Below are 14,572 nucleotides of genomic sequence, written 5' to 3' on the forward strand. Positions count from 1 at the left end.
TCAAGTAACGGTATCGTAAGATTTACCTTATGAACTTAAGGTAATGTGACCTTAGTTTATTGATTATTAGACTACATGCGTATTTGGTTGCAAAAAATGTCACCACACATATCCTATGTAGTTATCATCACACATACTACTAACCGAAAATCTACTTGGTCAGATGACACTATCTCCGACTAAAAATAATTCTCTTTTGAAAATCTATGTCACCAGTCGTTAGTCTAGTAGGTTGAATTTTGTCCAGAATAATGTTATACACAGTGAGAGTTTTCAAGATCATCCTAAATAAATCAGTGAAGGCTTAAACCTTATCATGACTACACATATGATTCACTAGGCAATCCTAACATGGATAAAAACATTGCTCTACCAGTCTCGAGATCATATCCTAAGCTATGTAAAAATGCATAGGATCAAGAATTATTACATAGAATTGGCATGAATTCACTGACACTCTCAGAAACATCATTTGAAAATCACGTCATCTCAATTAGAACAACTATGACTATCTCTCTCTCGAAGAAAAAATAAATATGACCATCATAAATCACTATCATCCTTATACCATATCTATAACGCGTTAATTATTACTCACATTTCACGTATAACAAATCTCTCACTTCATCATATGTAAATCACTGCACATCAACGTGCCATGACATTCATAAAATGTCTACTTTACTTCCTATTGTCATAGTGCCAAATTTAACATCATAACTCTGAGTAGTCTACTGCCTTATTCCTTCATAAACACTTCCTATATACGATCTCGCACTGAGTGACTTTGATTAAAATAGGGCACACTGGTATTAATGCCAACTTCACTCTTTACTCTTCGCTGATAATAATAACTCTAGCTATCTATCCTCACATATCACTGGAAACATTACGATCGGAATATCACTTGGTGACCACGCCTACTAATGGAATTGACATTTCATATAGATGAATACCTACTTCCAATCATCTCAGCTAGACGTTTATCTACGCACTGTCTTCGCACAAACACACATATCAACATACAATAATAAAAGATAATATTCTCTTACTTACGAAAACGACTTAGATAATGGACTTAGCTTTGCTCAAGGTGGTCTCGATGTCTCCTCATCTCCGGTCATCTGAGATTAGGATCTCGTCATCTGGTTACTCCACAAGTGATCGGGTTCATCGTAGCTCCTCAACACTGATTACTGGTCATCCGGGATAGCCAACATCGTATCGCCTCATCAGGATCCAAATAGCGTTGCCTTGCTTCTTTACAGGATCATAGTGGAATCTCGTACGTATGTAACAGAATAATAACAAAATATGTGATTCATTGCTGTCATTCTTCAACTAATATATCTCTTGTGAAGCTCAGATTGTATGGATTTCGTTATGGTACAGTTAATCCAATAAACTAGCTCCAAATCGACTAAGATAGATGTTAAATATTTATTCCAATTTGAAAATGAATTTCTTTCCTATATATTTTTGTTGGTGTAAATGCACTCAACAGCTGATCAGTGTCCTTCACTATTAAGCGGTATCGGGCAAATTTATTGAAGCTCTGCGCCACTTCGTGACGTAGTTCTATTGTAATCTGTTTATCTCCTTTTTCACGTATTTAATCTTCCGCGCAGCGATTAAATCTTGATAACAGCTGTTTGGCGTGTAGTCGCGAATTATATTTCGTTTCCAAATTATAATATTTAGTTCAGCTGGATAATCCTTTCCAATCTAGTCTTGCGTCTTCTCACTGCTTCGAGGTCAGATTATATAATAAGTGATGAGCAAATTTTTCTTTTGAATAATAGGTTTAAATAATGTCCATTTGTCATTCTTTTCCTGCGCCTTCTATACATGGTTATTTCCGTAACCGACTGATGAAAATACTTACATTTCGGCCCGTACTGACGTTAAATGCATTTTATTTAACATTTTGATCGCAGAGACTCCATCTTTGTTCCTACAGCTCTTATAAAGAACTGTGAAACGGCACAATACCGTGGTTCAAATCCCGGTCACTCCATGTGAGATTTGTCCTGGACAAAAGGGAGGCGGGACAGGTTTTTTCTCCAGGTACTCCGGATTTCCCTGTCATCTTTCATTCCAACAACACACTCCATTCTCATTTCATAGCATCTATCAGTCATTCATAAATCACTTTGGGAGTAGCGAACCCGTCGGTCTAATAGCCTATATCTGATTCATTCATTACATTCCTGACCCGGTCAATGACTGGAAAACAGGTTGTAGGTTTCCAGTATGAGGGCTGGAACGGTGTCCACTCAGCCTCGGGAGGTCAACTAAGTGGAGATGGATTCGATTCCCACCTCAGCCATCCAGGAAGGGTTTTCCGTGGTTTCCCACTTCTTCTCCAGGCAAATGCCCGGATGGTACCTAACTTTTTTTGCTAGTTGCTTTACGTCGCACCGACACAGATAGGTCTTATGGCGAGGATGGGATAGGAAAGGCCTAGGAGTTGGAAGGAAGTGGCCGTGGCCTTAATTAAGGTACAGCCCCAGCATTTGCCTGGTGTGAAAATGGGAAACCACGGAAAACCATCTTCAGGGCTGCTGATAGTGGGATTCGAACCTACTATCTCCCGGATGCAAGTTCACAGCCGCGCGCCTCTACGCGCACGGCCAACTCGCCCGGTGGTACCTAACTTAAGGCCACGGCCGCTTCCTTCGCTCTTCCTTGTATATCCCTTCGAATCTTCCCAACCCCCCACAAGGTCCCTGTTCAGCATAGCAGGTGAGGCCTCCTGGGCTAGTTACTGGTCATTCTCCCCAGTTGTATCCCCGACCCAATGTCTCACGCTGCAGGACACTGCCCTTGAGGCGGTAGAGGTGGGATCCCTCGCTGAGTCCGAGAGAAAAACCAACCCTGGACTGTAAACAGATTAAGAAAGAAAGAAAGAAAGAAAGAAAGAAAGAAAGAAAGAAAGAACGAAAACTATATATTTTTTAATTAAATACTATTTGAAAATGCTCGGATGGTAACGCAGAAATGTTAGGCAATGAGTAACCAGTTTCGTTATTGTCTGCATGTTGGTGACTAAGAGAGAATAAATGTTTATGAATGCCTGAAATAGTTTTTAAAATAAACCAGAGCTCGGTATCAGATAGCATGCATAAGTTATCGCACTTTCGCCCAGCGCCGCATAACACTGCATCACCAACTGGTTCCGATTCAGTAGAACCTGGACAATCCAGGGACTCAGAGGAATTTTTGGAAGAAATAACACTACTGCGTGAGGATAGTGGACAGGCCTAACGGTTGTATAAGGTTGTTTGGCTATAACTTTCGTAATGCAAATACATTCAGGAAGTTATTATTATTATTATTATTATTATTATTATTATTATTATTATTATTATTATTATTATTATTATTATTATTATTATTAGTAATATACCATTCAAAATTACATTTAAATTTTATTATAATGTGTGCATTTAAGTCTTGCCCCACCATACCTAAATAAATGTATCATACTCCGATCTGAAGGGCATTAGATAAAATAATATGCAACAAACAAATATATAAGAAATTTCGAGGATTTTCATTAAAAACTCACCCGTGTAATACTTTTGTCACTTCATATGCCTGGCCTTGAACAACTTTGTAAGTGCAGTAGATCTGGCTTCAGTACGCCCCATTTAACTCGTCCTGTATTTTACCTTAATTTCAATCAAATATGTTTCATTGTTCAAACTTTATTATCGTTCACTGTGTAGGCACGGACGGAAAACAATGAGAATATGTACTTGAAACCTCTGGTTGTATGACAGTATATCGTGAAAAATATTCCCTGACTTTCTTTCTTATGCTGGCAGTAAGGAGAGTGTAGAATGGTAATCCCCAGAAGAGAGAACTAGTGACGAACTTACTCTTAAGAACTCTATTTTGTATTAATGGAGTCAGTTAGAGGCGACACTCCAGTACTGTAACACTTTTGTTAATAAGGACAATCTGTTTTTATTGACTTTTTCGGTTGACGTTTCTGATAGACAACGCTAAAAATGATAATTCTGAGTAGGTATCAATATAATAATGGCAATCAGCAATGTGATAAACCCTATTAAATAATCTTTGCAAGACAAGAACCGATCTTGTCGAAATACGTAACAACACAAGGACAGTGGTTAATGTAGCCTACAGTAACAATGTTAAAGTCTGGAACACTTGTATTCACACTTGGTTTAGTGGTTTTTGCCAATTCCCTAATGTTTAAGAAAAGTTTACTTCTGAAATTTGGGTGTAATATTGATTTCATAATACATCATCATACGTCTCTAGACAGTTTTCAAGAATCACGACTTTCCTGTTAATTTCCACAACCAATAAACTTAAAATAAGATTCCTCGCAACAAAGAGCGTGTGGTTTCTTGTTTCTACGTTGCACGTCAGGCGGCTGCTAAGGCGGCGTTGTCTGTTCGAACGCCGCGGGCCTATACTAGAAGCGGATATGTTTTCCTCGTGATAGCCACGACAGTATCTCCATATAGAAATTAAATATATCTTATATTTGTTTTTGACTGACGAGGTTGACATCAGGTTCCGTAACGCGCCTGTTATCAAGTTCCAGATGCAAGCTGCATCTATCATGAAGGAATAGATGCACCGTTTACTGTATTGATGGGGGATGATCAGGATGTTCCTTTGAGAGAGTAGGTGTACCGTTTGGTGTTATGAGTGGGGATGATGAGGATGTTCCTGTTGTGAGAGTAGGCGTACCGTTTAGTGTTGTGAGTGGGGATGATCAGGATGTTCCTTTGAGAGAGTAGGTGTACCGTTTGGTGTTATGAGTGGGGATGATGAGGATGTTCCTGTTGTGAGAGTAGGCGTACCGTTTAGTGTTGTGAGTGGGGATGATCAGGATGTTCCTTTGAGAGAGTAGGTGTACCGTTTGGTGTTATGAGTGGGGATGATCAGGATGTTCCTTTGAGAGAGTAGGTGTACCGTTTAGTGTTGTGAGTGGGGATGATCAGGATGTTCCTTTGAGAGAGTAGGTGTACCGTTTGGTGTTATGAGTGGGGATGATGAGGATGTTCCTGTTGTGAGAGTAGGCGTACCGTTTGGTGTTGTGAGTGGGGATGATCAGGATGTTCCTGTTGTGACAGTAGGTGTACCGTTTAGTGTTGTGAGTGGGGATGATCAGGATGTCCCTGTTGTGAGAGTAGGTGTACCGTTTGGTGTTATGAGTGGGGATGATCAGGATGTTCCTGTTGTGACAGTAGGTGTACCGTTTAGTGTTGTGAGTGGGGATGATCAGAAGGTTCCTGTTGTGAGAGTAGGTGTACCTTTGGTGTTGTGAGTGTGGATGATCAGGATGTTCCTGTTGTGAGAGTACTGTACCGTTTGGTGTTATGAGTGGGGATGATCTGGATATTCCTGTTGTGAGAGTAGGTGTACCGTTTAGTGTTGTGAGTGGGGATAATCAGGATGTTCCTGTTGTGAGAGTAGGTGTACCGTTTGGTGTTGTGAGTGGACATGATCAGGATGTTCCTGTTGTGACAGTAGGTGTACCGTTTAGTGTTGTGAGTGGGGATGATCAGGATGTTCCTGTTGTGAGAGTAGGTGTACCGTTTGGTGTTATGAGTGGGGATGATCAGGATGTTCCTGTTGTGAGAGAAGGTGTACCGTTTAGTGTTGTGAGTGGGGATGATCAGAAGGTTCCTGTTGTGAGAGTACTGTACCGTTTGGTGTTATGAGTGGGGATGATCAGGATGTTCCTGTTGTGAGAGTAGGTGTACCGTTTGGTGTTGTGAGTGGGGATGATCAGGATGTTCCTGTTGTGACAGTAGGTGTACCGTTTAGTGTTGTGAGTGGGGATGATCAGGATGTTCCTGTTGTGAGAGTACTGTTCCATTTGGTGTTATGAGTGGGGATGATCAGGATGTTCCTGTTGTGAGAGTAGGTGTACCGTTTGGTGTTGTGAGTGGACATGATCAGGATGTTCCTGTTGTGACAGTAGGTGTACCGTTTAGTGTTGTGAGTGGGGATGATCAGAAGGTTCCTGTTGTGAGAGTACTGTACCGTTTGGTGTTATGAGTGGGGATGATCAGGATGTTCCTGTTGTGAGAGTAGGTGTACCGTTTAGTGTTGTGAGTGGGGATGATCAGGATGTTCTTGTTGTGAGAGTAGGGGTACCGTTTGGTGTTATGAGTGAGGATGATCAGGATATTCCTGTTGTGAGGGTAGGTGTACCGTTTAGTGTTGTGAGTGGGAATAATCAGGATGTTCCTGTTGTGAGAGTAGGTGTACCGTTTGGTGTTGTGAGTGGGGATGATCAGGATGTTCCTGTCGTGAGAGTAGGTGTACCGTTTGGTGTTGTGAGTGGGGATGATCAGGATGTTCCTGTTGTGACAGTAGGTGTACCGTTTAGTGTTGTGAGTGGGGATGATCAGTATGTTCCTGTTGTGAGAGTACTGTACCGTTTGGTGTTATGAGTGGGGATGATCAGGCTGTTCCTGTTGTGAGAGTAGGTGTACCGTTTAGTGTTGTGAGTGGGGATGATCAGGATGTTCCTGTTGTGAGAGTAGGTGTACCGTTTGGTGTTATGAGTGTGGATGATCAGGATGTTTTCTGTTGTGACAGTAGGTGTACCGTTTAGTGTTGTGAGTGGGGATGATCAGAAGGTTCCTGTTGCGAGAGTACTGTACCGTTTGGTGTTATGAGTGGGGATAATCAGGATATTCCTGTTGTGAGAGTAGGTGTACCGTTTAGTGTTGTGAGTGGGGATAATCAGGATGTTCCTGTTGTGAGAGTAGGTGTACCGTTTGGTGTTGTGAGTGGAGATGATCAGGATGTTCCTGTTGTGAGAGTAGGTGTACCGTTTGGTGTTGTGAGTGGAGATGATCAGGATGTTCCTGTTGTTAGAATGGGTTACTGTTTGGAGTTGTGAGTGGGGATGATCAGGATGTTCCAGCTGTGAGAGTTGATCTATCGTTTAGTGTTCTGTGTGAGGATGGCTGCGGGATGTTCCTGTTATGAGAGTGGGTGTATTGTTTAATGTTGTGTGCGGGAATGATCGGGGTATTTCTATTGTGAGAGTGGGTGTACCATTTGGTGTTGATGTGGGGGTGGTCAGAGTGTTCCTGTTGTGTGAGTAAGTGTATGTTTGGTGTGTGCGGGAATGTGCAGGGTGTTTCTCTTGTAAGAGGAGTTGTTCGTTGATGCGTCTTAGAGAGCTTGGTAAACCTGCACGTTATGTTTTGCACAGTGGATACCGGGCCTAATGATGCCTCTTCACTCTCAGGTTAATACTGATAGAGTTGGGAATTGAACCCGGGGAACCGAATATCCTACTTTCTGGCCATACTAAAGGAGATTACTTTTTAAATTAAATGTGTGTCTTTAGATGTTTCAGATAGCAGCGTCACGTGCATCCCTTGCGGTGTTAACAAGTTACTGAACCGTGATGACGTCATCATCATTGTTGCAATCTACTTCGCAGCCAGTTTTCTGTGGTTCGCCATCACCGCTGTGATGCTTACCAGTAAGTGCACAATTGTAGTTTACACCTGTAATACTGTCGAAGTCTTCTCCAGACATAACTAATGAGATCATTCTTAATAAATCAAGATATTAAATATTCTGATCTGTTAGTATCATACCTTTAAGAATCAGCAGTATTTGTGGAAGCACAGTATATTAAATTAGAACATTACTGAATCATTGACAACATACATTCTTTATTTTAATTTATGTATAACATTTCATAAATCTCTAGAAATCAGTACTTGGTAATAAAGTGTGTAAACATTTATTTTCACACATGAAAGCTCACCTTTGGACAAAACTTTAAATGCACCCTTACTGTAGAATTTTATATGGTAAATTACGAAACAAAGCGATAAAATGCCAGACGAGTCGCTAATATTGTTATCTCATAGCCCTCTTCGTTTACCAGGGCCACTACTATAGAAGAACGTAGCTATGAGCCACTAACGTCGAATGAGAGTAGGCCTATGTAATGGCTGCTAACATGGGAGAAAGTAGCTATGGGCTACTAACGTCGAAGGAATGCATGTCAAGGCCACTATTATGGGCGAAAGTAGCTATGAGTTACTGAAGTCGGAATATGCCAGGGCCGATACTAGAGAAGAAAGTTGTTATGCGCCCCTAATTTCAGGGCCGTGCTTTAGAGGAAAGAGGATATGGGGCGCCTAGGTTGGACGGAAGTATATCAGGGCCACTACTATGGAAGAAAGTGTTTACGAGCCGCTGGAGTCACAATAAAGTGTGTCAAGGCCCCTTTCTATGGAAGAAATTGTTTATGAGCCGCTAAAATAGAGGGAAAGCAGTCTACATCAAGGCCACTAAAATGGAAGAAATAGTTTATGAGCCGCTAAAATAGAGGGAACGTAGTCTATATCAAGGCCCCTAATATGGAAGAAATTGTTTGTGAGCCGCTAAAATAGAGGGAAGTAGTCTACATCAAGGCCACTAATATGGAGGAAATTGTTTATGAGCCGCTAATAGAGGGAAAGTAGTCTACATCAAGGCCACTAATATGGATGATATTGTTTATGAGCCGCTAAAATAGAGGGAAAGTAGTCTACATCAAGGCCACTAATATCGAATAAAGTGTTTATGGGTCACTAAAGATAGAGGATCACATAACAGGGCCACTAGCATGGAATAAAGTGTTTATGGGTCGCTAAAGATAGAGGATCACATAACAGGGCCACTAGCATGGAATGAAGTGTTTATGGGTCGCGCTAAAGATAGAGGATCACATAACAGGGCCACTAGCATGGAATAAATTGTTTATGGGTCGCTAAAGATAGAGGATCACACAACAGGGCCACTAGCATGGAATAAAGTGTTTATGGGTCGCTAAAGATAGAGGATCACATAACAGGGCCACTAGCATGGAATAAAGTGCTTATGGGTCGCTAAAGATAGAGGATCGTATATCGGGGCCACTAGCATGGAATAACGTGTTTATGGGTCGGTAAAGGCCACATGAAGTTTACATGACTTACAAGTCGCTAAATGTGTTGCATTCTGGTGTCATGAGGTTCAGGGCCACTAAAATGGAAAAAGTGTTTCTGAATTGCTAACGGCCACATGAAAGTTTACATGACTTACAAGTCACTAAATAGTTTGCACTCTGGTGTCATGAGGTGCAGGGCCACTAATATAGAAGAAGGTGTTCTTGAGCCACTAAAAAAGGAAAGTAAACCAGGGATACAACTGATGATGAGAGTATTCATGGGCCTGTAACCTGGGGAGGTATACAGGGTGTTTCAAAAATACATGCCATTATTTCAGGGTTGAATTTCTCAAATATAGAGAAGGAAAAATATGTATACAAACATGGGTCCGGAAACGGGTATTTTTCGGGATATCAGACTCTGTCGTAGGCTATAACCTCAAGCGTTGTTGGGGTTCTTGCATGTACTGATGTACTCCGGTCATTATCTTACAACAGGTGTTCAAAATGCCCACCTCATGCCATACTACAGGCTTATGCTCGACGTTGCATGGAGTTACGAACACACTCGAATATGTCCGGTGTTGTACGTACTGTTTCAAAGAATCTTACAATTCTGCCGTGAAGTGTTGCTTCATCGTCCACAACAGTCGCCAGTCGCGTACACCAAATACTTTGCTTAAACCCACACAAAGAAGTCCAACGGGTTTAAATCAGGTGATCGTGGAGACCAAGAAAGTACGCATTTCCGAATCCATGTTCCTTCTCTGTATGTGAGGAATTCAACCCTGAATTTATGCCGTGTATTTTTGAAACACCCTGTATTGTAGTACTGGGAGAAGGCATTTATAAATCGTTAATCTTATGCTTTATAATAAAGAGGGCATCAACATCCCTACAATTTCCCCTTTCAAAAAGTTATCACCAGTTGCAAGACCACCAGAAGAGTTTCAGATGGCTTATCATAAGTTAATATCTTTAAAGAATGTCTTGGCATACGGGACGTGAAACTTCCAACAGGCTACAAAAAAGTTTAGATGACTTACAAGTCGCTCAATAGGTTGCACTCTGATGTCATCAGGTGCAGAAAAAAATTGGAAAATAATATGGTTCTTCCTTGAGGAGATCCTGTGGAAGATTTAGGATAGAGTAGAACACAGCCCAATACAATCAATTTTGTGTCGATGGAGATACTCATGATGATAACAGCTTGTCAAGGCAACATCAAATGTAACTTGAAGTGACCAGCCTCTTTCCTTAAGTTTAGTCCTTTCATCATAAGTTGACTTATCGCGTTAAAAGCAAGATATAAAAGTTTATTTACATTAGCAATCATGAACGAAGAGGCATTAAAACAATTTCTGCCTCTGTGGATCAGTGTTCGAGTGTCAGTCTCCGAATCCAAGGATTGAAAGTTGAAACTCGAAAGAGGTAGTCAAATTTTTTGAAGGGTGGGGAAAAGTCCATTGGGCACTCCACGTGGTACGATGTCGGCATGTAAAAGATCTCGGGTGAAACATTTGGTATTTTTTCGACAAAATGAATTAAAAATCAGCCATAAGTCGCCATAACAGTTATCGGTTTCTGCGGCAACTGAAAGAGTAAAATGAGCGTCAAAACACAGTCTAATATATACAGTCGCGAAGCTCTAATAAGAGGAAGGTTCATCCATTTGACAGCTGGAGCGACACTAGCACCTCTAGCGGCTAGGTAGAGACAACTTGCTAGCAGACAACAGGGAACGAATTACCACTACAGTCTAAAATGGTCATAACTTCTAAACTATTCATGCAAATAATGTCCTGACAAGGTGTTTGTAATCCTTATGAAATAGTGGAGGAGGTCAAACAATGTATTTCGATGAGGAGTTCGAGGATAATATCGAAATATTTATTTAATCTTAAGGAGTTATGTTTTTTCACTGCGGACTATAACATAAAATCGCTTCTAGAGGGCATCCGGTTCGAAAGAGGCATATACCATCCCGGACTTTTTTGTAGAGGTTTTTATGCTCTACAATTCGTATGCTTACACTTGGGATCTATCGTTGACGGTTCAGGCAGCGTAAGCGTATATCCGTTCGTTTCCGTGAGTACAGGCGAAAACGTTGAGACATGTCCTTGCGATTTCTATCCATTTTCTAGTCAACTTGAACATTCCACATACTACACGTTGTTAGAAAACATGCAACCAATTACCAATACAATATATTGCAAATGTAAATTATTTCTTTACCACCAATTCAGTACCTACAAGGGAGATCACGAGTAAGATAATGTCTAACAGTAACCAAACATTTACTGTCACTGTTATGAAATTAAGTTGTTATTGTTAAGAAATGTAGTTTTTTAAAGATCAAATAATGCCTTTACAATTATTTTCATATTCAATTTTCATGGAATAACCCTGTGCCATTGCCTACGATATGTAGTTTGATAGGGAAAAATATCTGCACTCTTATTCCACAATACCTTCCGATAATGCATAAATTGGACTTGAATTTCCAAATACACCGAATTCAAATAAGCCGTAAGTCTGATTACATAAACAAATAGGAAACCTAATGTTACCCATGTTTATGCCATTGTAAGACCTTTTAACTCACCATCTGGACGTGAAATTCATACTTCCCTCAGGATTTGGCCTTTAGGAAAGTTTTTGATTCACACAACTGTGTTGTGATTAACTATTAAATTCTCCCTAGGAATTACCTTCTTCCATAACCTAACTCTTTATTCATCAGAGGGGAACACAAATACTGGAGTGTATTCTCCTCGTTATAAATGGCTTCGCAGCCAGGCACTCAACAACCCTTAGTCATGATAATTTCTCTCACTGATAACCTTTAATTGTATACAAATCGTGGTTGATAATAAAACTCTGAGTGTACTAACTCAATTAATTTTACACTACGGATATAACATTACACAAATAAACTTCTTCTTCTTTTCTTCTTCTTAATCTGTTTACCTCCCAGGGTTGGTTTTTCCCTCAGACTCAGCGAGGGATCCCGCCTCTACCGCCTCAAGGGCAGTTTCCTGGAGCTTCAGACTCTGGGTCGGGGGATACAACTGGGGAGAATGACCAGTAACTCGCCCAGGCGGCCTCGCCTGCTATGCTGAACAGGGGCCTTGTGGGGGATGGGAAGAAAGAAAGGGATAGACAAGGAAGAGGGAAGGAAGCGGCCGTGGCCTTAAGTTAGGTACCATCCCGGCATTTGCCTGGAGGAGAAGTGGGAAACCACGGAAAATCACTTCCAGGATGGCTGAGGTGGGAATCGAACACACCTCTACTCATTTGACCTCCCGAGGCTGAGTGGACCCCGTTCCAGCCCTCGTACCACTTTTCAAATTTCGTGGCAGAGCCGAGAATCGAACCCGGGCCTCCGGGGGTGGCAGCTAATCACACTAACCACTATACCACAGAGGCGGACACAAATAAACTACAATATTAAAACACTGAAAAACTATCTTATTAACCTATAGCCTCATACGAATACATGCTCGCACTTTCTTCACTAATTAAGGACTTTTCACTTAATAATGCAGTCGATGAGGACTTACCTCATATATATCTGAGTAAACTGCGGCCAGCGATACAAATTTCAACAAAAGAGCGGAGAATTCAAAAGTAACTCAACTAACCCACGTGCTAAACTTCCACCCTAACGATCAGCTGATTGCTTTCCCGCTCTTGCTACAGTACGGCCTGTACATCACGAATAAAGTGGCTCGAGTAACAGGTGGTGGTGGTGATTATTGTTTCAAGAGGAAGTAAAACTAGTATAGCGTAGTTGAGTGAGACCGTGTCAGCCGAGAAAGACTGAGTGTGAATTAGTATGAGTGAATATTGAGAACAGACAGACAGACAGACAGACAGACAGACAGACAGACAGACAGACAGACAGACAGACAGACAGACAGACAGACAGACAGACAGACAGAGAGCACTAACTGGTGTAATTGTGTGAGCAGTTATCAGTGATTAATAATAAATCATACAGTAGAAGCTACCAGCCATGTGTTTATTTATCTGCTCTGGCGGGACCTAGTGTTTACACTGCACTAAGTCTTCTGGTATGGGCTAGAGCAATTTTGTTACTTTCATTCATCTGTCTCTGTCTTATCCTTGGCTTTGACAATATGAAAGTGACCAAGGTATGAACGATGCTAGTAATGCCATTCCTTACGCAGCCAGTCCCTGCTATGAATGGTGTGAAACTGTTGCTCATAGGGTCGGTTGGTGCATGCATTTCAGTGGGCTTGGCAGACTGATATGTAATAGCAACTTCTGGCTCGGTGAGGAAAGCAACGGGAAACTACCTCACTCCTCATTTCCCTAGTACGCCTCTTCAGTGATGTCTAGGCCATCTATGACAGCTCATGGTGGAACTGTTGAGGATCCAACTAGCCTTCGGACTGATGACTAAACATACACACATACACCGGCCATCACGTTACAATGAGATATATTTTTCTGAGGAATACAAAGACTTTGATTCATCTACTAGAGTCCGCTCACTTTTGTGTGAGTAAATGCTCATTGGTAATTTATTGAATAGTGCAGGTGTAATCCAAATGTTCTTTTCAGACATGCACAAGCAAGAGTGGAAGTATACACGGAACATCCTCTACGGGTGGACAATTGTTACTGGCGCCATTTGTGTTCTGGATTTCTCTGTCACCGTAGTGTTTGGAGTCGACTACAACACTTTAGCGGAGGTATGTAACATTACAGTCTTGATTTCAAGTTGATTATTTTATGGATTATTATTATTATTATTTATTTTACTATAAGGAAATCCGTCAATAAATATTTACCCCATTGACCGCCATGTCTTGACGGGCTTCAACTGGTTAGAAAAGAAAGAAAAACAGCCGAGAGGAATCGTCGTGCTGAATACACGACACCTCGTAATCCGCAGACCTTCGGGCTGAGCAACGGTCGCTTGGTAGGCTATGGCCCTTCGGGGTTCTTACACTACGGGGTTTGGTTTAGTAATTAAATAACTGGTTGACTATGTGGCAAAACTGACAAAACCTTTATGAAATCTCTTCCAAGAACAATAATTTTCCCACCAGAAGGAATGGAATGACGTTACCTATGATATATTTCAGAAGACGATTCACACACAATTATGAATGATTATTTGTCATTGGAGCTTTATATTAAACCATGCCAATCGAATATAGCCAGTTGCTTTGGAATTTAATTTTTAAACCAGACACCGAATTCTCATTTAAATTTAGATAAATGTTGAACGTAATGTGCACTGTTGAACAGCTGGGCAGCGAAACAGCGGTTTTTCCTGTCCAGGAAGTACCAGCTGACTAGTAAAGCACTAACTACGCACGCGTGCCTACTCCCCTTCTACCTCCCCTATCGTCCCTGCTGCTCAGCGATCACACGTTTCAGGGGGCCTTGGGCTCGCCAGTACCCGAGCGCGTTAGCCAATCAGAATGCTACATTTTTCTTTAATAATTTAAATATATACGGCAAGATGTTTTTATGCTTTTAAAAACACTCTGCAAATCTACAGGCCAAGAGCTTTCGTCAGAATGCTTTACAATACCCAGCGGTTCAGCTGTTCTCTCAAAATCGATGTAACAAGAATCAGCTTCGTGTTTCAAATAT

General features: G+C 41.2%; 1 protein-coding gene across 1 annotated transcript in view; it reads left to right on the forward strand.

The window, feature by feature from the left end:
* The window catches only part of LOC136863327 (uncharacterized), an 89,626-nt gene that overhangs the window by 53,406 nt on the left and 21,648 nt on the right, over positions 1-14,572 (forward strand). Inside the window, exons 3-4 of the mRNA XM_068225751.1 lie at positions 7,358-7,495; positions 13,529-13,659. Of these exons, the coding sequence (XP_068081852.1) occupies positions 7,358-7,495; positions 13,529-13,659 (269 nt within the window). The remainder of the gene's footprint in view (positions 1-7,357; positions 7,496-13,528; positions 13,660-14,572) is intronic.

The sequence above is a fragment of the Anabrus simplex genome, chromosome 1 (assembly GCF_040414725.1).
Source record: "Anabrus simplex isolate iqAnaSimp1 chromosome 1, ASM4041472v1, whole genome shotgun sequence".
Lineage (NCBI taxonomy): Eukaryota > Metazoa > Arthropoda > Insecta > Orthoptera > Tettigoniidae > Anabrus > Anabrus simplex.